The following is a 26,283-nucleotide window of genomic DNA, read 5'->3' on the forward strand; positions in this document are numbered from 1 at the left end:
TAATGTTTTTTTCTTTCTCAGGATAGTTCCTATGCTACTTCTGACTGTATACTCTAGCCTCCTTCCCTTGTTGTTTGCTCCTTTGTTCATTCACTCATTACTTAACTAAACAACTATTTATTGGGTACCTACTATATACATATATTATACATTTATATATCATATATAATCATACATATATATCATATATACATATATCATACATATATATCATACATATATATCATACATATATATATATATATATATATATGTCAGTGTTTGAAAAGAACAAGGAAAACCTCCATCTGCCCCTATTACACACCATGGGTGTCTTATTTCTCAGTTTTTTTCCTCTATTGGCAACTGGAATTCAATTCTCGAGTTTAGGTTTACTCTTTGTCATTCTTGTTTTACCAATTTTTTTTTTTTTTTTTTTTGATACAGAGTTTCACTATTGTCACCCAGGCTGGAGTGCAGTGGCACAATCTCGGCTCACTGCAACCTTCACCTCCCAGGTTGAAGTGATTCTCGTGCCTCAGCCTCCCAAGTAGCTGGGATTACAAGTGCCCACCATGACGCCCGGCTAATTTTTGTAGTTTTAGTAGAGACGGGGTTTTACCATGTTGGCCAGGCTGGTCTCGAACTCCTGACCTCAAGTGATCTGCCCGCCTCAGCCTCCCACAGTGCTGGGATTACAGAGGTGAGGCACTGCGCCCAGCCCCCAATGCTTTTTCCTGCAGATAATTTACTCCACCTTTACCTCTATTAACTATTCCAGAACACAAGTTCCCTCTATTTCACATTATCCCCAACAAGAATGACCCACAACTGATGAAAATTTAATATCCAAGCAGGAAAAGTTTTCTGACTCCAAGAATTATAATATGCTAGAATTTTGGTACAAGAGGAAGTTCATGCTAATTAGAGAAGATTGTAATTCACAAAGTTAAAATCCTGAAAGAAAAATCTCCCTCCGGAAGAAGTATGCAGTAGAAAAGATCTCAAACTCTTAAGTAACACTAACTCTAATTAATTAATTTATATGGAATAATCAGGCTTTGGTATTTTTCAGCTACATTGGTAGATCTTTCAGAAATCACAAATTGAACGAATGAGATCTGAAAATGCTTTTGTTTCCCAAAACCACATCTTCCCCAGCAAATGCTCTAACCATTCAATTACATTCCTTTACCTTGAATAAGGAACAAGTAGTATAAGGTACTATCTATAAAAACAAATAAGTAACTTCTATAAGATCCTTTTTGTAGGCAACCAGAATATGTCTCACCCTTTCCTTCCCAATATCCAAATCCCTGAAAACAGAGGTACTTGTTACCTTCTCTTGTGGTTTAGAAACCAACAGACATCTCCTATCTCTGATGACCATGACAGCCATGATGTGTCTGATTTAGCCAAGGCTTCAGGAGCTTATAACCTTGTATTAATAGGGAAAATTCCTAACAACAAAAAGCACGAAGAAAATCTTTTCTTGATGACTGATGCCGTAACCTGTAATTTATATTCCCTCAGAGTATTTATAGCATTTCATAGTCATGAAAGACAGAAGGCAAGATCCCTTAAGTGGTTGCTTCTTTGAAAGCACCAAACCTACATAAGAAAAGAATTGTAGAGCCAACTAGAGCTACTCCATCAACAACCCCTCCCTTTTGAAAAACATGCACCCACATCTATCTATACACTCCTTTTCATAGCTTTTATGTAAATTTTTGTGTAAATTGTCTTTTATCTGAATTAACATTTTAAATTCCCTAAAAGCAGAGTGTCCTCTTTCATATATGGAATTCAATGGCATCACACACTCCAAAGACACTAACAGGTAGTCTTTGAAAATAAGTTGCTTTTGGCTTGCCTATGGGTTGCCTGTGCAAGACAAGTGCTTGAATCAGCACCAACTGAACTTAAGGAGAAAAATGTAAGCCATCAAGCCCAATGTGCATTATATAGTCATGGATCTCATTTAATACTTCCGCCTAGCTAATAATATAAATAAGTGGATATTTCAAGGAAAAAGAATTTTAAAAGGAAGAGAATATAGTTTAATGAGAACATAATTATTAATATTTTACAAAATAAACTTTGGAAGTGAGTTGCTGGAAGGTGAACAAAATATTTGAGAACTGGAAATTTTAAAAGGTGGTGGCAATTTCTAAGTGCTCCTGATAGAAAACTGATCTGAGAAAAGATTGCATACAAAATTGTTAATGAAAAATAAACTACATATTTGGGTGGAATTAGAGCTGTGGAAAAGAAATAAGATGATTAGTCACCTGAACATGGTTATGGAGGCATGGAAACTGAAAGACAAGTACAATACTGCTGTGAAAGAGTTCTGATTGCTTTACACAGAGAAATGTTCCTGAGGCCAAACAACAGTTACCCCTTGTCTAACATCGACCTTATACCAGGACTTAAACAAAAATAAGGTAACAATTCTACCTAGCAGAGAGGGGAATCATGAGGAAGCAGTAGAGTATCTCACTTTAACGTGAAATAAAGATCAATTTACAATAAAGTAAAAAAAATTAATAAATTTTAAAATTTTGCATTTAGAAGCCTCAGGGGAAGCTTAGATATCCATGTCACCTCACTCCAGAAGTCAGAGGGAGTTACAGAAGTGGAGAGGCCAAATCTTAATGCAATATTTTGCCAGAAAATATGAAACCAAAAAAGAGACCGAATAACCAAGGCGAAGATTGCATGAGGAAGTCTCCAAAAGCAACTGCAATGAAAACAAACATTGACAAGTTGGACCTAATTAAACTAAAGAGCTTGTGCACAACAAAAGAAACTATCAACAAACAGACAACCTACAGAATAAAAGAAAATATTTGTAAATTATGCATCCAACAAAGGTCCAATATCCATAATCTGTAAGGAACTTAAATCAACAAGCAAAAATAAACAACCCCATTAAAAATGGGCAAAGGACATGAACAGATACTTCTCAAAGGAAGACATGCAGCCAACAAGCATATGAAAAAAGTTCAACATCACCAATCATTAAAGAGATGCAAATCAAAACCACAATTAGATACCATCTCACACCAGTCAGAATGTCTATTAAAAAATCAAAAAATAGCAGATGTTGGCATGGTTGCAGAGAAAAGAGAATGTTTATACACTGCTGGTGGGAATATCAATTAGTTCAGCCACTGTGGTAAGCAGGCAATTTCTAAAAAAACTTAAAACTACCATTCAACACAGCAATCCCATTACTGGGTACATACCCAAAGGAATATAAATTATTCTACCAAAAGACACATGCATACGTATGTTCACTGCAGCACTATTTACAATAGTAGACATGGAATCAACCTAGATACACAGTGGTGGACTGGATCAAAAAAAAATGTGGTATGTATACACCATGGAATACTATGCAGCCATAAGAAGGAATGAAATCATGTCCTTTGCAGCAACATGTATGCAGCTAGAGGCTGTAATCCTAAATTATCCTAAGATAATTAATGCAGGAACACAAAACCAAATATCACATGTTCCCACTTATTAGTGAGACCTGAACATGAGTACACATGGACACAAAGATGGGCAACAGTAGACACTGGGGCCTACATGAGGGTGGAGGATGGGAGAGGGGTGAGGATGGAAAAACTACCTATTGGCTACTATGTTCACTATCGTGGTAATGAAATCATTTGTATACTAAACCCCAGTGGCACGCTATTTAGTCATATAACAAATCTGCACATGTACCCCTGAAGCTAAAAGTTGAAAAAGAAACAAAAAAGTACATTTTAAATGTTTGCTCCACAAATTCCAAAAGGAGGAGGAAAAGGGTATGCATTGCTATGGGATCTCTGTAAAAAGCATTTTTATTTAATTTGAACCTGAGAAGTTGGGAGATATTCCAAATTCTTATTTATTGATTCTTATTGTTAACGTATTTCAGCCAAAACTTTTTTATTCTCTCTTAATAGATTATGTCTCTGTCTGGATTAAGAGAAGGACCAAAAAAGTGATCATTTGTAGCAGTAATAACTATATATGCAGATATCAATATTGTAGAACATTATAAATATACTAGACCAAAGTTGCATTTTCTAACTAGATGTAACCACATATTAAATAGCTATATTTTTCCTCTTTTAACAGTTTTGTCACTTTCATGCTGCCAACGCTGAGTCACAGAATCTGCAGGTTCACGCTGAGCCCTTTTGGTTAAACGCATCACTGAGGCAATCAGAATCTCCTTTTGCTGCCCTTTAACTGGGAACAGCAAGTTCTGCCCTAGTCCCAGGCTGGGCTGGTGTGTGTGTGTGTGTGTGTGTGTGTGTGTGTGTGTGTGTGTGTGTGTGTGTGTGTGTGTATACCCAGTGTTTAGTCTTTTATCCCTCACCCCCCTCCCATGCTTCCCCCCAAGTCCCCAAAGTCCACTGTATCATTCTTATGCCTTTGTGTCCTCATAGTTTGGCTCCCACTTATAAGTGAGAACATACAATGTTTGCTTTTCCATTCCTGAGTTACTTCACTTAGAATAATGGTCTCCAACACCATCCAGGGTTGCTGTGAATGCCATTATTTCATTGCTTTTTATGGTTGAGTAGTATTCTATGGTATACATATATATATATATATATATATATATATATATATATATATATATATACCACATTTTCCTTATCCACTCGTTGATTGGTGGGTATTTGGGCTGGTTCTACATTTTTGCAATTGCAAATTGTGCTGCTATAAACATGCATGTGCAAGAGTCTTTTTTCATATAATTTCATAATCTTCATAAATTCCCTCTGGGTAGATGCCCCGTAGTGAGACTGCTAGATCAAATGGTAAATCTACTTCTAGTTCTTTAGGGAATATCCGTATTGTTTTTTATTGTGGTTGTACTAGTTTACATTCCCACCAGCAGTATAAAAGTGTTCTCTTTTCATCACATCCGTGCCAACATCTATTTTCTTTTTGATTTTTTAATTATGGCCATTCTTGCAGGAGAAGGTATCACCAAATTTTGCATGAAGAATATTTGCTTGAAGATAGGTATTTAATTGAAATTACATTTACTTCTCCTTTCCTCCCTTAACAAACACCATTATGATAAACACATTTGGTGAAATATTTATGAGGATTGGTGTGTTTAGGGAATATCTCAGAAGACACAGTACATACTGCAGCCATTTTCTTTTCCTTGAACTGTCAAGCTAAACTCAGCATGAACAAAGACAGAAATATTAACGAGTACCCAACAGAGGCCTCACTGATGTGGAATAAGAGATGGTATTACTTAGATATATACCTCTTTGGAGTGTACACATTGAATAGCCATAGTCACAGCAGGCTTGGAAAATAAGAGCAGTCTCTTATTTCAATATGAGCTTACAATTGCACCTTAAGAAAAAATAAGAAAATTAATTTCTGTATTTGTTCATAATCATTGGCATTTCATTACAACGAAATCATACTATATAGAGGTCTCCCCTTCTAAATATCTTTTAAGAAAGGAATCCTTCCAACTGTCATAAACATTTTACTGTCTATTAACCTCATAGTTTCAAAGTATGCATTCTTACACCTTAGCTACATCTTCCCAACTGTAATTTATATCTCTCTTCTCAAGACTGAAAGTGCTTCTTAGTTAAGTTATATTGGGTCATTCTATACTCAGAATGGAAGAGGGTAAAGAGAAATGTTTAACGTAAGGGCAACTCCTGTACCATTGACAGACCCAGCTGAACTTCTAGCTGGAGACATGACTGTTTTAACAGGGAAAAGGAGGAAGAAACTGTGGATCATAAATTATATGTATACCTCTTCTGGCCCCAGTGAACTTTGAAAGCTTTGTAGAGAGACAAATATTTCATGACCACAAAAGTGTAAGTTAGTCAGATGGAATAGTTCTTGGAAATAGTTGTTTCGTGGAATTTATGTAGATGACTACAAAGACTAATTTGTGCTTTTGAAAACTACAGTGTCCATTAATCACTGTGAATTTCAAAAACAATAGAAAGGTGTGGTCTTGAGTGACTGGTTAGAAAGTAGTTATCACTTTCATAGTGGAGGCACAAGAAATGAAAGGTTTGATCTTAGTTTCCTCTTTATGGGAGAGAAAGGTTGCATCCAATAATATTAGAATTAAATTCATTAATTGGGCCTTGAGGCTTGATGTTCCTGTGAGCTATTCAAAAAATTATAGGTTATCAAATGATGTGAAAGAAAATTTTAGAAATATTACAGCTATCACAACAAAGGAGTTAATGTCTAACAGTAAAACTATTGTTTCTGGATAAGCATTTCTAATGGTATAGTCATTAAGACAGCCTAAAGACTTTGAAATTTTGACAATTCTATTTTCTTTCAAACATTCTTAACAAAAAAACTTGATCTCTTTAAAAGTTCAGGGAAGAGGTCCTAACAAAGTGAGGAAAGCCAGGTTGGTTTCAATTTAGAAGGCTCATTGAGGTTGACAGAGTATTGCTGGTTTATTTTGATATGCTATATAGCAGTGCAAACACAAAATCGAGTTTCACAAAGTCTGCTCCCATCTGTAACTGCCTGTCAATCCTGGAGAAATAACCTGCCCCCACTTCCCTCCCAGCCTAAGCTGCCTCAACTGTTAAATGGGATTAATAACCTCAGAAGTTTATTTTAAGAGTTACATAAGATAATACATTTAAAACCTGCACATTACCAAACCCTCAAGAAATATTAGGTTCCTTCATTTCCCTAATGGTCATCTCAAGGAATGAAGTAAGTAGTTGAACATTAAGATCTAATGTCACTTGTATAGGACTGTGGGTAGCGACCTTGTCAAAATGTGATGTAACTAAAAAATTACTTTTAAATACAGGAACAACAGGGTCAATAGTCTCAATAGGGGAAAAAAAGTAAATCTATAATTTCTCATGGTTGATGTGATGGAACTGTTTATCTGATCTACGAAGGAGAGCATGCACATCAAAATCTCGGTAAATACTATGAGGGAGAACTTCAAGGGCTTTACACTGGACAGATCAAAAGGGAAAAGATTCTTTTGTTGCCAAATATACTAGTTTCAAAAAATCCACTGAAGACAGCTAAGCTAATAAACATTATCAGACTAGTTTGGTGATAATTTGGAGTTATTCAATTCTTCATATTTGGTCTTGTGTTTTGAAGAAGCAGAAATAAGAATAAATCAATAAAGCTATGTTTTCTTTTTGATTGAAAGAACAGACCTAAGTGTCTAGTTAGAAATTATAGGGGAGTGTAGCTTCTGTTGAAGATACCATAATAAATGGAAAAAAAAGAGGTAGGAGGGAAATCTGTGCCATCCATTTATCCATCCACCCATCTATCCACCTGCCCCCATACACAAACATCCATTACATGTTTACTTTCTGTTAAATATAAAACATGGTACCAGATGCAATGAGGAAACAAGAGATTAAAACCTAGTATTAAATAATATATATGCAGATAACCAGAGGAAACAGCAATAAGTGGCAAATGTCACGGAATCCTACCTGAAAGTTTTAACTGCAATGGAGTGGTAAAACAAAAAAATTGCACTAGCAAACATGATAAAAAGGGCTAGAGTTTACATAGAAAGAGAAGAGGAAAAAAATGGTAGGACTTTTGTAACAAAATTGAACTTTATTTGTTTAGCAGTAAGCTGGAGAGTCACGGGATCAAAGCTGTGTTAAATGAAGATTCATCTGGCAGAACTGATTAAGCAGGTGTGTGTGTGTGTGTGTGTGTGTGTGTGTGTGTGTGTGTGTGTGTGTGTGTGGTTTCTCCAATAAAACCTGTTAGGTAGAGGTCAATTGTGGATGTGTTGTAAGTAATTTATCACAAAAAACACAAAACCAAAATCGGTGATTTACTTTTTTGTATTAATTTGAGAGTATTCGAGGTTATTTCTGTAAGATGTCACTCTTACCAAATGCTTTACTAAACAGCAGATTAATGAATGCAGAAACAAATAGCTGGAGCCCAGGGCACAGTGTGACCATGAAACACCCACAAGAGTGTTCCTGCCTGGAAAAATAATCTGTGTCGGACTTTAGCAGGCATATAGGTGAGGACAAGTCCAGCAGAAGACACAGACTACAGGTCAGGAAGATCATGCAAGTAAGATGCTTCTGTAACCCTTGTAGGTATGAAGCAATAAAGAGCTAAATAAGACAAAGGTGGTATAAAGGTTAATTTTATATGTCAACTTGACTGAGCCACAGGGTGCCCAGATATTTGGTTAAAATTTGGAGTACGTCTGTGAGGGTGTTTCTAAACGAGATTAACATTTGAATCAGTAGACCGAAAAAAAGCATATTGCCTCCACAATATGAGTGGGCCTCATCTAATCCACTGAAGGTCCCAACAGAGCAAAAACACTGAGCAAAAATCACTCTCCCTCTGCATGAACATCTTCAAACTAGGACATCAATTCTCTCTTGCCTTAAGCTTGAACTCAGACTGGAACTTACACCATCACCTGTCTTGGTTCTTACAGCACTGGACTAAGACTGGAACTATACCATAGGTGCTCTTGGGTCTCTGGCTTGCTGACCACAGATCTTGGGACTTCTCAGTCTTCATAACCACATGGGTCATGTGTGTGTGTGTGTGTGTGTGTGTGTATTTGTGTGTCTGTGAACATACATAGAAACACACCCTATTGCTACTGTTTCTGGAGAACCCAGACTAATACAGGTGGTCTAAACAGAAAGAGAGGAATGAATATATGACAAACAGCTAAGAAAAACTTTGTAAAGTCACCAGTTGTAGTGGACAAGGAAATGGGAGAATGTAATCTTTTTTCAAATCATAAATATAAGAGAGATTTTAAATGCTTACAGGAAAACTTTCAAATTAATAAATGTTTTAAAAATTCCCTGAAGATTCAAATGGAAATTTCATGGCTATAAGGCATATATATATATAAGTTTTACATAGAATATGTTGATGTCCTGTATTTTTAAATATTTCCATTTTATATTTCATGACATGCATATGTTTATTTTCAGCAACTACATCTATTATGTAAACCATTCTGGACTCCAGTGTAATCAATAACAAAGAATAATCAAACTTCAAATACTTAAAATTCAATCATAAATTGAAGTTTAGAACCTACTAAAGGTACACTAGGCATCTGAAAATTCAGTCTGTTAGAGGACATAGATAATTTTATTAAATTTACTAAGTGCAGTAACAACATTTTTGTTTGCCCTTTAGTTCCCTTATTTCATGTTTCAGCCAAGTTCTTTCCCACTTCAATGCTTCATAAATGCTGTTCCCTCTGCTGGAATGGCTATGCTCATCACCCCTTACATGGCTAAAGGTCAGGCATCACTTTCTAAGGAAACCCTGACTTCAACATCTCCCTCACCCATAATCTGTGAAGTTAGATCCTCCATATACTCTTAGAGCATAATCTATACTGTTACAAAGGACAACTACTCTAGTAGACACAGTGTCGATGGCCAACATGAAAATGTTTTAATGTATTTTAAAACAGGAAAAAAGAATATAATAATGAATACAGAATAATAAAACTAGCCTGCGTTGTGTCTTCATACTAACATAATCAAAAGTTTAATTTTTTAAGGGAGGAAGGGGCCCACAAAAGCGAAAGTCTTTAGGGTCCACAAAAGCCATATGTCCCTAGTTACTTTGCATTATTGCTAAGAAATGACACCCTGACTTTTTTTTTAGGCTGGATGATAGTACCTACCTAGGAATTAAATAAAATTATAAATTACTTAAAGCACTTAAACAGTGTCTGGCACATAGCAATAAATGTTAGATGTTATTACTGTTTAAAACAATAACTGAGGGCTGGGCACGGTGGCTCACACCTGTAATCCCAGCGCTTTGGGAGGCCGAGGCGGGCAGATCATGAGGTCAAGAGATCGAGACCATCCTGGCCAACATGGTAAAACCCCATCTCTACTAAAAATACAAAACTTAACTGGGTATGGTGGTACACACCTGTAATCCCAGCTACTTGGGAGGCTGAGGCAAGAGAATCGCTTGAACCCAGGAGGCAGAGGTTGCAATGAGCTGAGATCGCACCACTGCACTCCAGCCTGGTGACATAGCAAGACCCCATCTCAAAAAAAAAAAAAAAAGGAAAAACAGTAACTGAAAACACTATTCATTACATTACATTCAAGAGAATATATTCCTCTTGAATTTAGTTTTCAAAATAAGTTTGCTTCTCCCAAGCAGTTTCTGTGTTCCATTTAAGATAATACAAACCATATGACCTAACAGGTATCCCTCCCAGATGTCAGAAAACTGACAGCTAAATAAAGTGATAAACCAAAACAACTTCTTCTTGGTGCCTAGGAAACTATTTCTCTGTTTCTTATTTTTTTTCCTGTGATTTTTAGATTTCCATCGATGTCCATTTTAACACTATAGTACAGATTTTAACCCTATAGTACAAGTCAAAATGAAAGGATAAAATTTGAAAATATGACTATGTAATATCAAGGGCCTTACAACAGCCTAAGCCAATAAGGACTGTCTCCATTTCGGGTTCACTCATAATCCATGTAACTTCTTTGAATTTTCATAGTATATTTGAAGAAAGAATATCAAATACGTATACCTAGGCATAAGGAAATCATACTCATTTTGAAAATACCACGTTTCGCCCATTTCCAGAACTATCTCAATATATTTCAAGGTTAATACAGTAAAAGTAATTTATGAATATTCCTAATTTACTGATAAGTGTCCAAAAGTGGGTGCACATTTCCAAAGAGGGTCAAGCAGGCTGGAAAATTTCTTGATATACAGGGAATCAAGTAGCAGAGAACCTATTACAGATCTCTAATTTCATTATTTTATTGGTATATTAGTTTTTCATAGATGCTGTAACAAATTCCCACAAACTTAGTGCCTTAAAATGATGCAAATTTATTATGTTACAGTTCTGTCCGTTAGAAGTTCAATACGTCTTACTGGGCTAAATCAAGTGTTAGCAAGGGTACCTTCCTTTCTGGAGGCTCTGGGGAAGAATCCATTTCCTTGTCTTTTCCAGGATCTAGAGGCTGCTCATATCCCTTGGTTCATGGTCCCCCTCTTCCATCTTCAATAAGCAATCTTCAGCTGAGTCTTTCTCATATTGAATCCTACTCTGCTTCCCTCTTTCACTTTTAAGGACCATGTGATTATATTGTGTCCCAGATAATACAGGATAATCTCATCTCTAGAACCTTAATTTTTTCCAGCTATAAAATCCCTTTTGCCATGTAAGGTAACATATTCACAGATTCAACCCAGTATCCAACCCTGTTAGGTTGCGGACATCTTTTGGCAGAGGAGGGAGGGAATAGGCAGGCATTATCATTTTGTATGCAACATTATAGAAAAGACAGATAGTACTCATTACAACACACCATCAAAGCAGAAACGCCCTCCCAGAAATCCATATTTGCAACAACAAATAGTCAAAATGTACACAGTTTCCATCTGCATTTGTTTTAAGGTAGCTCTAATATAAGGTTTTAAGAAAAAAAACAAACACAGCAAATATATGCTTTGAATTTAATGAAAGCTACTTAGTAACCTAAAAGCTCAAATCGAATCTATTTTAGCACAAGGAGTTTTGCCTTACTCATCTCCCTAAGTGTGCTCATGATTCAAGTTTAAGGAAGAACAGCTTTGCTACACAAATAATCTATAAAGTGAAGAAACAAGAAAATCTAAGAATTCACATAATATATTTAACATTTCTGAATTTTCCAGAATATATTTCAGAATACACACACATACACACACACACACACTGTCTCTCCCCTCAATATTTTGGAAGAGGAAAAATACAAACTTTAAATATTTAAACTCCCCACTCAATCAATACTGGTCTGTTGCCAACTGAATACATTACTGGAAATATTGAAAATCTTTATCTCTAAAATTAAGTTCATCCAATAGAAGTGTTATAAATTTTAGGCCCATTACACAGAGGTGAAAAAGGGAGGGCTCAGAGATATTTACAGTTAACTAAAGAATAATGAATCATAAGTTTCCACTGCCCATTTACTGACTAAAGACATGAATGTTGATTTCGCATTCAATCACAGTTGACATCTGCACAGATCTGTGTATAGCATCCCTAGGCATATCGTTAATTTAATTCTGGTTCTAGGAATATTTAGCCAATGTAGTTTAACTTCAATCCCTGTTGACCTAGGCTGGATTTCAATTCATAACAGAAAACATATGAGAAACAAAATTACTGTAATGAAACATCTATAAGCAAAAGAAACTAAGAATAAAACATATTTCTTAAAAAATTATGATTTGACTCTAAGAGCGGGCATAATTTTTTAAAAACTATTCTTTCTCAATTGGTTGTTAAAAACAATTATAGGCTAGGTGCAGTGGCTCATGCCTGTAATCCCAGCACTTTGGGAGGCCGAGGCGGGTGGATCACAAGGTCAGGCATTCGAAACCAGCCTGGCCAGTATGGTGAAACTCCTTCTCTTCTAATAATACAAAAATTAGCCAGGCGTGGTGGTGCACACCTGTAGTCCCAGCTACTCGGGAGGCTGAGGCAGGAGAATTGCTTGAACCTAGAAGGCGGAGGTTACAGTGAGCCAAGATTGTGCCACCACACTCCAGCCTGGGCGACAGAGCAAGACTCTGTCTGAAAAAAGAAAAAAGAAAAAAAATTATAAAGAAAGCAACAAGAAAATAAAAGAAGGGGTAACTTCATGTTAAATAACTGATGAGTTTTAATAATGTTCTCAATTTATCAATTAAAATCACTGTTATTTTAATTATCTCTAATGATCTACACCATTGAACTTCTGAACAAGCTGGTCACAATGTAAAAATAAGATGCTAAGGCCAGGTGCACTGTTTCATGCCTGTAATCCCAGTAACTCAGGAAAACAAGGTCTAGGATTATTTAAGTCCAGGAGTTTGATACCAGCCTGGGTAACCTAGCAAGACCTCATCTCTAAACAAAAATTAAAAAATAAAAACATTAGCCAGGCATGGTGGCATGCACCTGTAATCCCAGCTACTCAGGAGTCTGAGATGGGAGGACTGCTTGAGCCTGAGGGGTCAAGGCCGCAGTGAGCCAAGATGGCACCACTGCACTCCAGCCTGGGTGACAGAGCCAGACCCCATCTCAATCAATCAATCCGATGATAAATTCAATTTTAAAAAATTAACCAGAATCCAAATAAATAAATGATATTACATTTAGAAATCATCCCACAAGTTACTTCAGAATGTTTAAATATTACACTCCAATATGGAATAGAAAAAACTTGCTTCTTCCTGTTTTGGGACTAAAGGACACTTCTATGAATATCATGATTCTAAATTATTTCTTCAATAAGACAAATCTGAAAAACTGTGAAATGATTTGCAGAATAAATGATAGATGAATGAGTGACTGGATGACTAGAAAAATAAACCAATATATAAATAATGTATAAGCACAACATAAAGTCTAAACTACATGTTAGAAAAGATACCTACACTTCGAGAGTCCCTCCGTTACTTCTGTCCCACAAATAAATTATAAGATATTATCCTCTGTTAACAGCAATTGACCACCAACTGTACAAGTAGCATAGAAATTCGAAGGATGAACAGGGAAAAGCAGAAAAACCAGCTGAAAAGTTTCTCAGAACACTGGGAATGATGAAACCGAAGGAATAAACCATTAAAAAGTTGAGAACACTATTGATAGATCCAAAATCTATCACATTAGATTAAAATCAGATTTTTAGATAGAAAAAATCTAAGTCATACAGTAGTCTCCCCCCTATTTTTAGATAGAAGAAAATCTAAGTCATACAGTTTCAATTTGGTTTCAATCACTGCCTGTCAACTACAGTCCGAAAATAGGTAAGTACAGTATAATAAGACACCTAGTGACAGAGATCACATTCGAGTAACTTTTATTATACTATATTGTTATAATTGTTCTATTTTATTAATTATTATTAATGTTGTATTGTTTATAATTTATAAATTAAGCTTTATCATAGGTATGTATGTATAGGAAAAAACAGTGCATATAGGGATTGGTACTACCTGCAGTTTCAGGCATCTACTAGGGTGCCTAAGTCCCCACACATAAGGGGAGTCTACTGCATGTCTTTATGCTCACAGCCATGTATATGGCCAGAATAATCAGTGTACAGTGTGCCAGATTCGCCACTAAGGTGGCTCTAATGCTTTGGATATCCATCATATGACAAGCTTTATGCTTTGGAAGCAGGTTGCCAAAAATACTGATTTGGCAATCTGGCTTAAACCACTCCTAAGACTTCTACCAACGCAGGTCATGCCAAAGTTTTACGTTGCAAATCCAGCGGCTACTTCTCATCCCTTCTCTCCTTTTCTCCAAATACTCATCCTTTCTTTGAGCATATACAAGGGATAGGGAGATAATGTATCTTTCCTCTACTGCCTACTTCTAGACTATGTATATGTTCATCCTTTTTTTGAGCTTATATAACGCAAAGATTAGACCCAATTATAGATGCTAAGAAGCTACCCATCAAAATAAGAAAACCACTACAAAAATTATTGTGATAAGTGAATCTGCCAAATATACTAGCATATTCAAAACACCAAAAAGATCTTAAAAGAAGAAATCCCTAACTCTTTTGCCCTTGTTCTTTCCAACACTCACTTCTCTACCTTTACTTTTGACCTCATCCACTCATATCTTCCAGGATCCTGCTATACCAGCTAAACTTCCACCTGTTCGACCTCTCCCATCAACAGCCCCTTCTACTCAACATACATAATCAGGCTCAAGCTTTTCTATGACTAGTAGTACATACAGAATCATACTCTAAAAGTTACTATAACTTTTACTCTACTCTTAAAGACTGAGACTATTTTAGACACAAAGTTTTAATATTTTTTTTGATATTTTGGTATTTTGAATTTTGTTCACACGTTACACTAGAGAGTTAAATCATAGTATACAATGGGGCTAGAATTAATACTAACAATGTTATTGTGTCCCTAAATGAATCAGGAAGCTCTTAGAGGATACCGTCACGAAATGAATAGAATATAAACTATTTAAATATTGCTACCATAAAATGTAACACATAACTGAAATATTAGAAAAGACAAATACTGTCACCTAATTCCAGAGTGTCATAAACAATATGTAAACCACTCTAATTAAATTACTTAATCAACTTCTGCCAAATATTTGCTGATTTTTATTTTGGTTATACAGAGTTTAATAAGTATCCAATAAATTTCAAAACAGGGAAAAATAAATAAATTTGGGCCAATGGCAAGATATCATCTCTGTCTTTCTAAATCTAAACTTTGGGGAAAAACTATGCTTTCTTTTGGAACAGTGATTTTTTTTTCACTAAATATTAGTATTATGGCTCCCCTATTAACTGTGCTCCTTTAGTGTTCTTTCATTACTTCCCTCATTCATTCAGTTGTGCAACAAATATTTCACACGTCTACTGTGCACCAGGCTCTTTCTAGGCACTGGAGACACAGCATTCAGCAAAACATTAAAAAATCACTGCCTTCATAGAAACTCTATGCTAGGTGATACATAAAACAAAACACATTTCTCAATTGTGTGCCTGTCAAAAATTCATTAAGGCAAGAAATAAAGTATCTTTGGGCCAGGACAGGCCACACCCACAGCTATTACTAGGGTGAAACTTAAAACTAGTAAAATGTATATACACATACACACACACACACACACACAGATTCATATCTATATCTAGATAGATAGATAGATAGATAGATAGATAGATAGATAGATAGATAATGATGCATATTTCTTTCACTGTCTACTTTTTGGCTAACACACAGGTGTTAACCAAAAATAATCTGGCATTTGTTCTCTGCTGCAAAGGCATTATTTTCTGAAGAGATGGAAGACCATTTTCTTTTTTCTACATCCTCTTACCTGTAGTACTTTCCCTTTTATAACAATTCAGAAAAGATAACTCCCTAACAAAGAAACTTTGACAATGGCTTATTTCACCCTTAGATGTATATTCTAACAAATGAGACATGACAGCAAGGGACAGATTCAGGAAGCCTTGGTACAGTACACGCTGCTGGGAATGACTATTTTCTATACATTGTACTTACAGCATGGGGGCAGTGAGGAATTGGTGAAGGTCCCACCTAATAAAACAAAGCCAGAAGAGTATAGCACCTACCCCAAACTGGAAATACTAAGTAAATCAAATTTCATCTTTAAGGTAAAGGAATTTCAGGCCATGTCAATTTCTAATTATTCCAAGAAGGAAAGCCATGTACACATAATAGCCAAAACTACAACCACCCAGTGCCTGGAAAGCAAGATCAGTCACCTGTTTTAAAAAGAGTCACTATTTCAGTTTCAGGAAAAAATAAGAAAATTGCCTTCTATATTTGTTCGTATTCACTAGCATTTTGTACAGCAAGAATACAACTACACTGTAGAAATGTCTCTCCTTCTGAAAACTTTTGAAAAATTCTTTGCAATTTCCACATAAATTTTAGGTTTTAGTAAACCTGATAGTTTCAACATATTCTTATACCTAAATCCTCCAGCTGAAGTTTGCAGCTCTTTACTCTTGTCTTTGTTACCCCTTATAACTGAAGAATTTCTCAGTGAATAATTACTAAACTTCTAAGAGGTTCCTGACATTAACCCCTTAATAAATTTCCTCTCCTACAGGAATTTCCAAATTCCAAATTTCCAGACTTACAGGCCCAGAATACCCCAAAAGTGTATGACAACTCGGATCTATGAATATAGCAGCACTCAGTGGTGGAAACTCCTTCTCCCAGGGCCTCAGTTAACCTGGCAAATGTCACTTACTATGACATTAAATCACACCAAAAAATATTAACTCTGAGATGGCATTATTTCTAGCAAACAGAAAGTTTATCTGTCATATTTCACTTATAGATAGGTTAACTTTGTTCTACTTAATAGGTAAGTTTCTAAGATGGTAAAGAGAATCACATATAAATTTGTATTAACAATTAACTTTGATGTGTCAGAAATATCTAAACTTAATCAGTAGTTTTGCTGCCTTTCACCTTCTCTATGTGTACCATTATAAAAAAAAAAGTTTAAATCACTATGCAGATAAATTCTGCAGAAAATCTCTCTTCCTCGTATTTTCCTTATGGAAATCTTGCTTTGTTTTTAAGATCCAAATAAAGTGACATGCCCTAAAAATGTCCCCACAGGGACCTCAGCAGAAGTAATCAAAACTCTTTTTACCAAGAGCATGTTGCTTATATTTCTAGTAATTATTTATAAGTCCTCAACTTTAACAGCATTTGCTTGGTAGCAGATTAAAGTGTTCATTACGTCCAAATCCACCAGGCAGTACTGTTACAATATTTTTCACACACCAGACAAAAGATTAAAATATCTTTTGTGACAAAAGTTTGGGCCTTCACAATACTTCTTTTTTCTTACATTTTTGATTTTAAGAATTAGGTAAAAATGCATACCCTCTTTTTCTCCCACCAAATCAACTAGTTCCTGACTTCCCTCTTTCTCACAATGGCAAAACCACTGAGACCTTCGAATCTCCTGTGAGTCCTCTCTCTTCCTCACCTTGGGCTGGTCCTCCACAATGTCTTTTGCATTTGTTGCCTGTTTTCCAATTCCACTACCAAGGTCCTTCTTCAGTCCCTCTTTTCCTTTTATAGAGAACATATCAATAGGCCTCTAACTGGACACAATGCCATAATCAATGCTAAGAATTTAATAACAGAGTTCCAAAATATGTGAAGCCAAATTCCCCTTACTCTACTGTTTCCACCACTATGATTACAACGTTCTAATATATTATATAATGTACCTATTTGTAATATGTATGTCTCCACCCCATAAAACATAAGCTAAATAAGGGTAGGGTTTTTCCCCCCCTGCTTTATTCACTGATATATCCTCTGTACCTAGAATACTGTGTACTTGAAAATGGGCACAAAATATGTATTGAATGAACTAAGGAGTATTTTACTGAAGTAAATGTAAACATCAGCATTTTACTAAGACAGAAGCAGTATGTCTTATCAATTAATTCCTGCACACAGCCAGTAAATGCACGTATCATATACACAGGATGAATGCTGTGGCTGAAGAATTTTCTCTTCTCATCCCAGAAATGAAGAAAGATAAGAAGACAAAGACAAGAAAAGGAGATGGGCTTGGAAATAGTCCAAACTGGATGCAATAGAAGTAGGTTTTTTTCCAATCCTAGGAGTAGGATTCCATAAATATAAACAAAGAAAAATGAAAGAACAACTAACACACCTCTCTTCTCACGATGTATTTCATCCAGAAGCTGCTCCTGCCTTTCTATCTGTTGAAAGAGACACTGCAACTCAGATTCCTTGTTTTCAGTCAAATTCCTGAGTTGTTGTCTGCAGAGCATCAGCTGGTGTCGCAGATTTTTCTCTCTGTTTTCTCTCTCTTTCAGTTCCTCACAGAGCCACTGAAGTTTAGTCTAAAAAATAACATTTATATCTAATGGTTAAAGAAACTCAGAAAAGAGTAGCATTTCAAAACATGAAGAAAAAAATAAGTGACATAATTTGAACAAATATAGATAATTACCAAATTTTTGCAAAATTTTAAAATATCCATGTTTAATTTGCATAATGGTCTATAGCAAGTAAAAGTTGGTTCAGAAATTAAGCCATGATATTCGTAGATTTTAAAAAATATTTTGTGTCATCTTTAGAAAGATAAAGTTTGGCCTATTAAACTTTCAATAATATTATGGGTAATCCTCTGATTTGATATACAGGGCAGTCTAGTATAGGAATTTAAAAAACAAATACATCCCAGAATAGAACTACAGACTTTTTATAAAAGAAGTATTCCTTCAGAGAATTTTTTAAAAGATAAAATTCCTAGCATGACTTCTAAAAATGCATATCCCCACTGATCTAGCTAATTAGGCATGAGGAGAGATTCTTTATTGACTAGAAGATATAGAGTTAATGTTTATGCTTCCAAGACACAAGGAAAGTGAATTCTGGCAACTCTACTTCACAGATTCTAACCTCACCTACCTTTTTTTCTTTCTTTCTTTCTCTCTCTCTCGCTTTTTTTTTTTTTTTTTTTTTTTGAGACATAATCTCACTCTGTCACCCAGGATAGAGTACAGTGGCACGATCTTGGCTCACTGTAGCCTTGACCTCCTGGGCTCAAGCAATCCTCCTGCTCAGCCTCCTCAGTAGCTGGGACTACAGGTACACACCACCATGTCTGGCTAACTGTTTTTTGTATTTTTTGTAGAGTTGGGGTTTCGCCATGTTGCCCAGGCTGGTCTCAAACTCCTGAGCTCAAGAAATCCACCTGTCTCAGCCTCCCGAAGTACTAGAACTACTGGCATTAGTGACCACACCCAGCCCTCACCTATCTTTAATATTTAGATATTTAAAACAAGAATAGGAAAAGAAATATTTCTTTCACCTTCAGTACAGCAGGATTTCAGTCAAGTCTTAGGACCTTCCTAAGTCAGGCTACCCTCCAATTCCTAGTTATATATGAAATGTATTGTCCGTAGGAAAATCATGCTTTTGAAGATAAAACCTGTATCATAATTATTAATATAAAGTCTCATCAAAAACAAAAGGGGGCCATCATAACAGTTCTTCTTCTGGAATGATGATATATAGAGTTCTGTAGAAATGGTCCCCAGTGAAATAACCGTAAGTGTTAAAAATATTTTTTTAAAAATTAACGTTTCTAAATATTGTCCTGTAGCCATACAGCAAATGAAGAAACATTTCTTCAAGAAACTCTATTTAACCTCATTAAAGTGGCACTTGAGGCATAACTGACTCCCTCCTTCTACCCTCAGTGTGATAAAAGCTCCACTCCTCATTTCAGAAAAACACTGCCAAGAAAACAGGGTTTTCTCTTTCTCCAGTTCACAGTCAAGGTACATGATAGCATACTGGATGGGCAGATCACCAGGATTTTTCAGCCTTGCAGCTCTGATTTGCATAGGCTAAAATCCTGGCGAAGTGCAGCAGGAGGTTGAGAATCCCTTGCTCCCCCAATGTCCCACTGATAGGATGGTTACCCTACCCCAAGCACAGCAGGCTGAGAATACTGGGGTCCCAACTGCCATTTCCCCAGGTCACTTATAATAAAGCTGTATTTATGAATATGCCTGATGAATACAGATTTTCTTGAAATCCTCGAGAAAATACTAGCAAACGGAATCCAGCAACCTATAAAATGAACATCATGATTAATATGGTTTGGCTCTGTGTCTCCACCCAAATCTCATGTCGAATTATAATTTCCAATGTTGGGGGAGGGACCCAGTGGGAGGTGACTGGATCATGCGGGCAGTTTCCCCCTTGCTGTCCTCATGATAGTCAGTGAGTTCTCAGGAGATCTGGTCGTTTAAAGGTGTGTAGCACTTCATCCTTTGCTCTCTCTCTCTTGCCGCCATGTGAAGACAAGACATGCTTGCTTCCCTTTCACCCTTCCACCATGATTGTAAGTTTCCTGAGGCCTCCCCAACCAAGCCTCCTGCACAGCCTATAGAACTGTGCGTCAATTAAACCTCTTTTCTTTATAAATTACCCAGTCTCAGGTAGTTCTTTATAACAGTGTGAGAACAAACTAATACAATGATCAAGTGGAAGTTGTCCCAAGAATGCAAAGTTTAAGATAGGAAAATCATTAATGTAATATACCATATTAATACAATTAGGGACAAACGCCATATGATTATATCAAAAGACACAGAAAATGCACATAATAAAGTCAAACATTCCTTCATAATAAAGACACTCAAAAAACTACAAATAGAAGAGAACCTCAATATGATTATGGAAAACCCACAACTATTATCATACTTAATAGTAAAAGTCTGAAAGCTTTCTCACTAAGACCAGAAGCAAGAAAAGGATAACAGCTCTCACCACTCCTATCTAACATTGTATTAGAGGGTTATGAAAAGGCAGTTATACAAAAAATAAAAAGAAATAAAAAATATCCAGATTGAAAAGGAAGAAGTGAACATATCTCTATTTGTAGGTAACAGGCTTATGTGTAGGAAAATCCTAGTAATTCCATTAAAAAAATCTGTTAGAACTAACAAAAGAGTCCAGCATATTGTAATACATAAAATCAATAAAAAATTAATTATATTTCTATATATTAATATTTGCAATGAGCAATCCAAAAATAACATTAAGATAATCATATTTACAATAGCATCAACAAATGAAGTCTTTAGTGATAAACATAAAAGTGCAAAACTTTTATCTAAAAACTACAAAATGCTTTTTAAAAAACTGAAGACTAAGTGGGAAGATATCCTACGTAAATGGATTGACAGTGAATATTATTAAAATAGCAATACATCCCACCTAATCTACAGATTCAACAGGATCCCTTTCAGAATCCCATCTGGCTTCTTTAAAGGAATAGATGAGTTGATCCTATGTTTCATATAGGAATTCAAGGCAAATTTCCAAAATAGCCAAAAAAAGATATTGGAAAAGAAGAATATAGTTGGAGGATTCATACTTATCCATTCCAAAGCTTACTACAAAGCTACAGTAGTCAAGATGGTGTGGTATCGGCATAAGGACAGACATACAGACCGATGGAACAGAAGTGAGAGTCTAGAAATAAACCCATATATAAATGTCAATTGATTTTCAACAAAAGATCCAAAACAATTTCATAGAGAAAAGAATAGTCTTACCAACAAATGGTGCTAGGACTACTAAATATACAAATACAAAAGAATTCATTTATACCCCCTACTTCACACCATATACAAAAACTAATTCAAAAAGGATCACAGATCTAAATGTTAAAGAGCTGAAACTGTAAGATTATTGAAAGAAAACACAGGCATAAATCGTTGTGACCTTGGCTTGGCAATAGCTTCCTAGGTGTAACACCAAAAGCAGAAGCCATCAAAGAAAAAAGCTGACAAATTGAACTTCTTTGAAATTAAAATGCTGTGCTTTAAAGGCCACTACCAACAAAGAGAAGAGACAACCTGCTAAGTGGCAGAAAATATTTGCAACTCAATGTCTAATAAGGGAATTACATGTCAGATTCATAAAGAAGTCAGTAATAAAAAGACAAATGATGCCATTTTAAAAACATACAAAGGATGTAAATAGATAGTTCTCCAACGAAGATATACAAATAGCCAATAAGCACATGAAAAGATGCTGAACATCATTAGCCATCAGGAAAATGTAAATCAAAACCACAGTGAGACTCTACTTCACACCCAGCAGGGTAGCTAAAATCAAAAAGACAGATAATAACAATTGTTTGTGTAGATATGGAGAAACTGGAACTCTGACATACTGCCGGTGGGAATGCACAGCAGTGCAATTGCTTTAGAAAATAATCTGACAGTTACTTTATGGGTAAAACATAGAGGTACCATATAACCCAGCAGTTCTACTCCCAGGTAAGTATCTAAGAGAAATGAAAAACAAATATCCATGCAAAAACTCAGATAGAAATTACTCATAGCAGCATTATAATAACAGCCAAAAAATTGAAACAATCCAAATTTCCGTCAAATGATAAACAGATTTAAAAAGTGGAGTATATCCAAACAATGAAATATTATTTGGCCATAAAAAAGTGAGGTCATGATACATGCTAAAATGGATGTATCATAATATGGATGAAACTTGAAAACATTCTGCTAAATGAAAGAAGTCAATCACAAAAGACCACATATTATATGATTATATTTATGGCCAGGGGCAATGGCTCACGCCTGTAATTCCAGCACTTTGGGAGGCCGAGGTGGGCGGATTACAAGGTCAGGAGTTCGAGACCAGCCTGACCAACATAATGAAACCCTGTCTCTACTAAAAACACAAAAATTGGCCAGGCGTGGTGGAACACGCCTATAATTCCAGCTACTCAGGAGGCTGAGGCAGGAGAATTGCTTGAACCCAGGAGGCAGAGGTTGCAGTGAGCCAAAATCACACCATTGTGCTCCAGCCTAGGCAACAGAGCAAGACTCCATCTCAAATGTCCTGAATAGACAAATCTACAGGGACAGAAAGATTAGTGGCAGACTAGAACTGATGGTTGGATTTATAGGTGATGGCTAAGGCGTCCTGATTTTCTACTTGAGGTGATGAAAGTGTTCTCAAATTAAATGTGGTGATGACTGCACAATTCTGTAAATACACTAAAAAGCATTAAATGGTGCATTCTAAATTAACGAATTGTACAATATATGAATTATATTTCAATTAAGCTGTTAGTTAAACGGTAGAGAGTAAGTCACGGCAGAAAAACAAAGCTAAAATTACACCTCTATGAATAAACGAGACCTGGCTACGCAATTTATAGGCCTCTGTCTTGTCTGGATGTCACTGGCTAAATGTAGGAAATCTGCAAATTAAATTGGGCTGTGCACTTCCAATTATGATTGCAGAAATTTAACAAAGCTTACTTTGCTTCTCAATACTCTCTTTGAAACTTCCATGTGAATACAGAACAATAAAAAGCTTCCACAGGACAGAAACCAGGAAACAGGGTCAACTCTTTGCCAGATAAAATATGTACTTTCTATTATAATTTTCTACTGAAGCACTAACGAAGAATACAGGAAAAATATGAGATGGTATACCACCATCCTCCTATGACAGTCAAGGCGGCAAATTGGGCTGTTCTCTAGAAAGTGTTTTCTACGTAGAGTATGAAACATATGCTGAAGGCTGGAAATCAAGAGGTTGTTACAATACTCCAAGCAAGTGAAAATGCAAAGGGAAGAACCAAAGTGTACATTTTTGAGATATGATAGTTCCTCACATGTTATGGTTAAACTAGAGAGAGGAATCAGTAATGGTCAAGACGTATAACCCATAATAGCCAAGTTTCTAACTTACAAAACTGTGAGACAGGCTTTAGGTGTTACCCTGTGTACTCTCAGCTGAGGTGGGCACAAAGAGATACACCTTCTCCTTAACCAAAGGAGAGGGAAGAGTAAAAGGGACTTTGTCTTTCAACATGGGTACCAACTCAAGCCACAGTAAAATAAAGCACCAAGTAGACTCCTAAAGTTCCTGACTCCAGGCCCTAGCTCCCAGGGAGCATTTCTACACTCACCCTAGGCCAGAAAGAAACATGTTGCCCAGAAGAGAAACACACAAGCATGGCTGGCTTCACCTGACTAGAGAGCCCTTGGATCTTTAATAAACATCAGGAGTAGTCAGACAATAGTCACCATAAGCCCTGGGAGAGACTCAGTACTGTGCTGGCTTCAGGTCTGCCCCACCATAGTCCCAGTGGTTGTGGACACAGAGGTGCTTGTTTCAAACCTCCTCCACCTCCAGGCAGTTCAGCAATGAGAGAAACACTGCATTTGTTTTGAGGGAAAGTAGGGAAGAGAAAAAAAGACTCTGCCTGGTAACCCAAGCACTTTGGAGAACATATGGAGGTTCCTCAAAAAACTAAAAATAGAGCTACCATACAATCCAGCAATCCCGTTGCTAGGTATATACCCAAAAGAAAGGAAATCAGGATAGCGATGTCTGCACTCCCACATTTGTTGTGGCACTAATCACAACGGCCAAGATTTGGATGCAACCTAATTGTCCATCGACAGACAAATGGATAAAGAAAATGTGGTGCATATACACAATGGAGTACTATTCAGCCACACAAAAGGTGAATCCTGTCATCTGCAACAACATTTATGGAACTTGAGACATTATGTGAAGTGAAATGAGCCAGAAAAAGAAAGACAAACTTCACATGTCTCACTCATTTCTGGGAACTAAAGATTAAAACAATTGAACTCACTGAGATAGAAAGTAGAATGATGGTTACTAGAGACTGGGAAGGGTAGTGGGAGAGGGAGGCAGTGCATATGGTTAATGGGTATATATAGAATGAGTAATATCTAGTATTTGATATCACAACAGGGTGGTTACAATGAACAATAATTTATCACGCATTTTTAAATAATTAAAAGAATATAATTGGAATATTTGAAACACATAAGAAACAAGTGCTTAAGGTGACAGATATCTCTTTTACAATGATGTGATCATTATACATTGCATGCCTATAGCAAAATATCAACTTTTAGCAGATTACAAATTAAACAACTTTGGCAAACAAAAGAAATATATAAGCAGAGGATAAAATTTAAAACAGATAAATCTGAAGGAATACATTTTAAAAAATAGTAAAATGAACACGGACTGATAAAAGATATGACATTTACAGTTGACCACAGACTCCACAGGAGTGAAAAAGAAGACAGTTTTTCAACCTCCTGTCAATAGAAAGACAACCTGTTCTAGGAACAAGTCACTATTAGACAACATAGTAGGACTTAATCTGGTTGGTATGCATCATCGATGGCAAATGTGAGTAGTCATAAGCGTAAGGTAGAAAACATCAATAAAAGAAGTGGACAGAAAATATGGAAATGTATATGTTACTCTTAAATGTACTCTAAGAAAATTAACGGTGCAAGCATAATAATAAAATGCAACACTTTTCCCCCATGTTGGAAATGAATAAAGAATGGACTGGACCGTGTCAAATCATAGTGTAGTTGCCCCTGCTAATGTGGTCAGGTCCATGGTTTTTCTCATCTCCAACTGTTTTCTGCCATATGAGAATGAAACTCTACTTTTTATCAGATCTTCTGATGCTTCCCACATAAAACTTCGATATTGTCTTTATGCAATTGTCTGAGTTTTCAAATGTTTGCTACCAATTCAATTTTTAATAACCCATGTGGTCCAAACAAAATCGGTCCCAGCATGATCCTCCAGTAATCTCTTCTAACCCAGTGATTTAACTGCAAATTTTAAAAATCACTTCACGTTTCCTTTTCTCCAATGCTTTTCCACCTACTCCATCCCAGTCTTTCACCTTTGTGTAATTACTACCTATAGTCACTGCTACTCCTAAGAGATGGTAATGGAGAAACAATAAATCTGTTTTGTCCTAACAATAATACTAATGGTTCTGGGGAAAAAACAAAACAATAACAACAACAACAACAAAAAATCCCTCACAAAGTATTAGGTTTGATATGTGTTATGGATTGAATTCTGTCCCCTCAGACTTCATACGTTGAAGCTCTCACCCCAAGTGTGACTGTATTTGGAGACGGGGCCTTTAGGGAGAAAATTAAGGTTAAATAAGGTCATAAGAGTGGACTCTATCTGATAGGAATCCTGTCCTTATAAGAAGAAGAGATAGCAGAACTCTCTTTCTCTTCCAGCCTCACAGAAGGAAGGTCACATAAGCACACAAAGAGAAGGTGGCCATCTATGAGCCAGGAAGAGAGGTCT

The 26,283-nt window shown here is 36.1% G+C and overlaps 1 protein-coding gene across 4 annotated transcripts in view; it reads right to left on the reverse strand.

The window, feature by feature from the left end:
• CEP128 (centrosomal protein 128) overlaps positions 1-26,283 on the reverse strand; it is a 447,679-nt gene that overhangs the window by 228,812 nt on the left and 192,584 nt on the right. For all 4 annotated transcript variants that reach the window (XM_057299772.2, XM_063596092.1, XM_034937939.3 and 1 more), the window contains one exon: positions 18,257-18,449. In XM_057299772.2, the coding sequence (XP_057155755.1) occupies positions 18,257-18,449 (193 nt within the window). The remainder of the gene's footprint in view (positions 1-18,256; positions 18,450-26,283) is intronic.

This window comes from Pan paniscus, chromosome 15 (genome assembly GCF_029289425.2).
Source record: "Pan paniscus chromosome 15, NHGRI_mPanPan1-v2.0_pri, whole genome shotgun sequence".
NCBI classification, from domain to species: domain Eukaryota; kingdom Metazoa; phylum Chordata; class Mammalia; order Primates; family Hominidae; genus Pan; species Pan paniscus.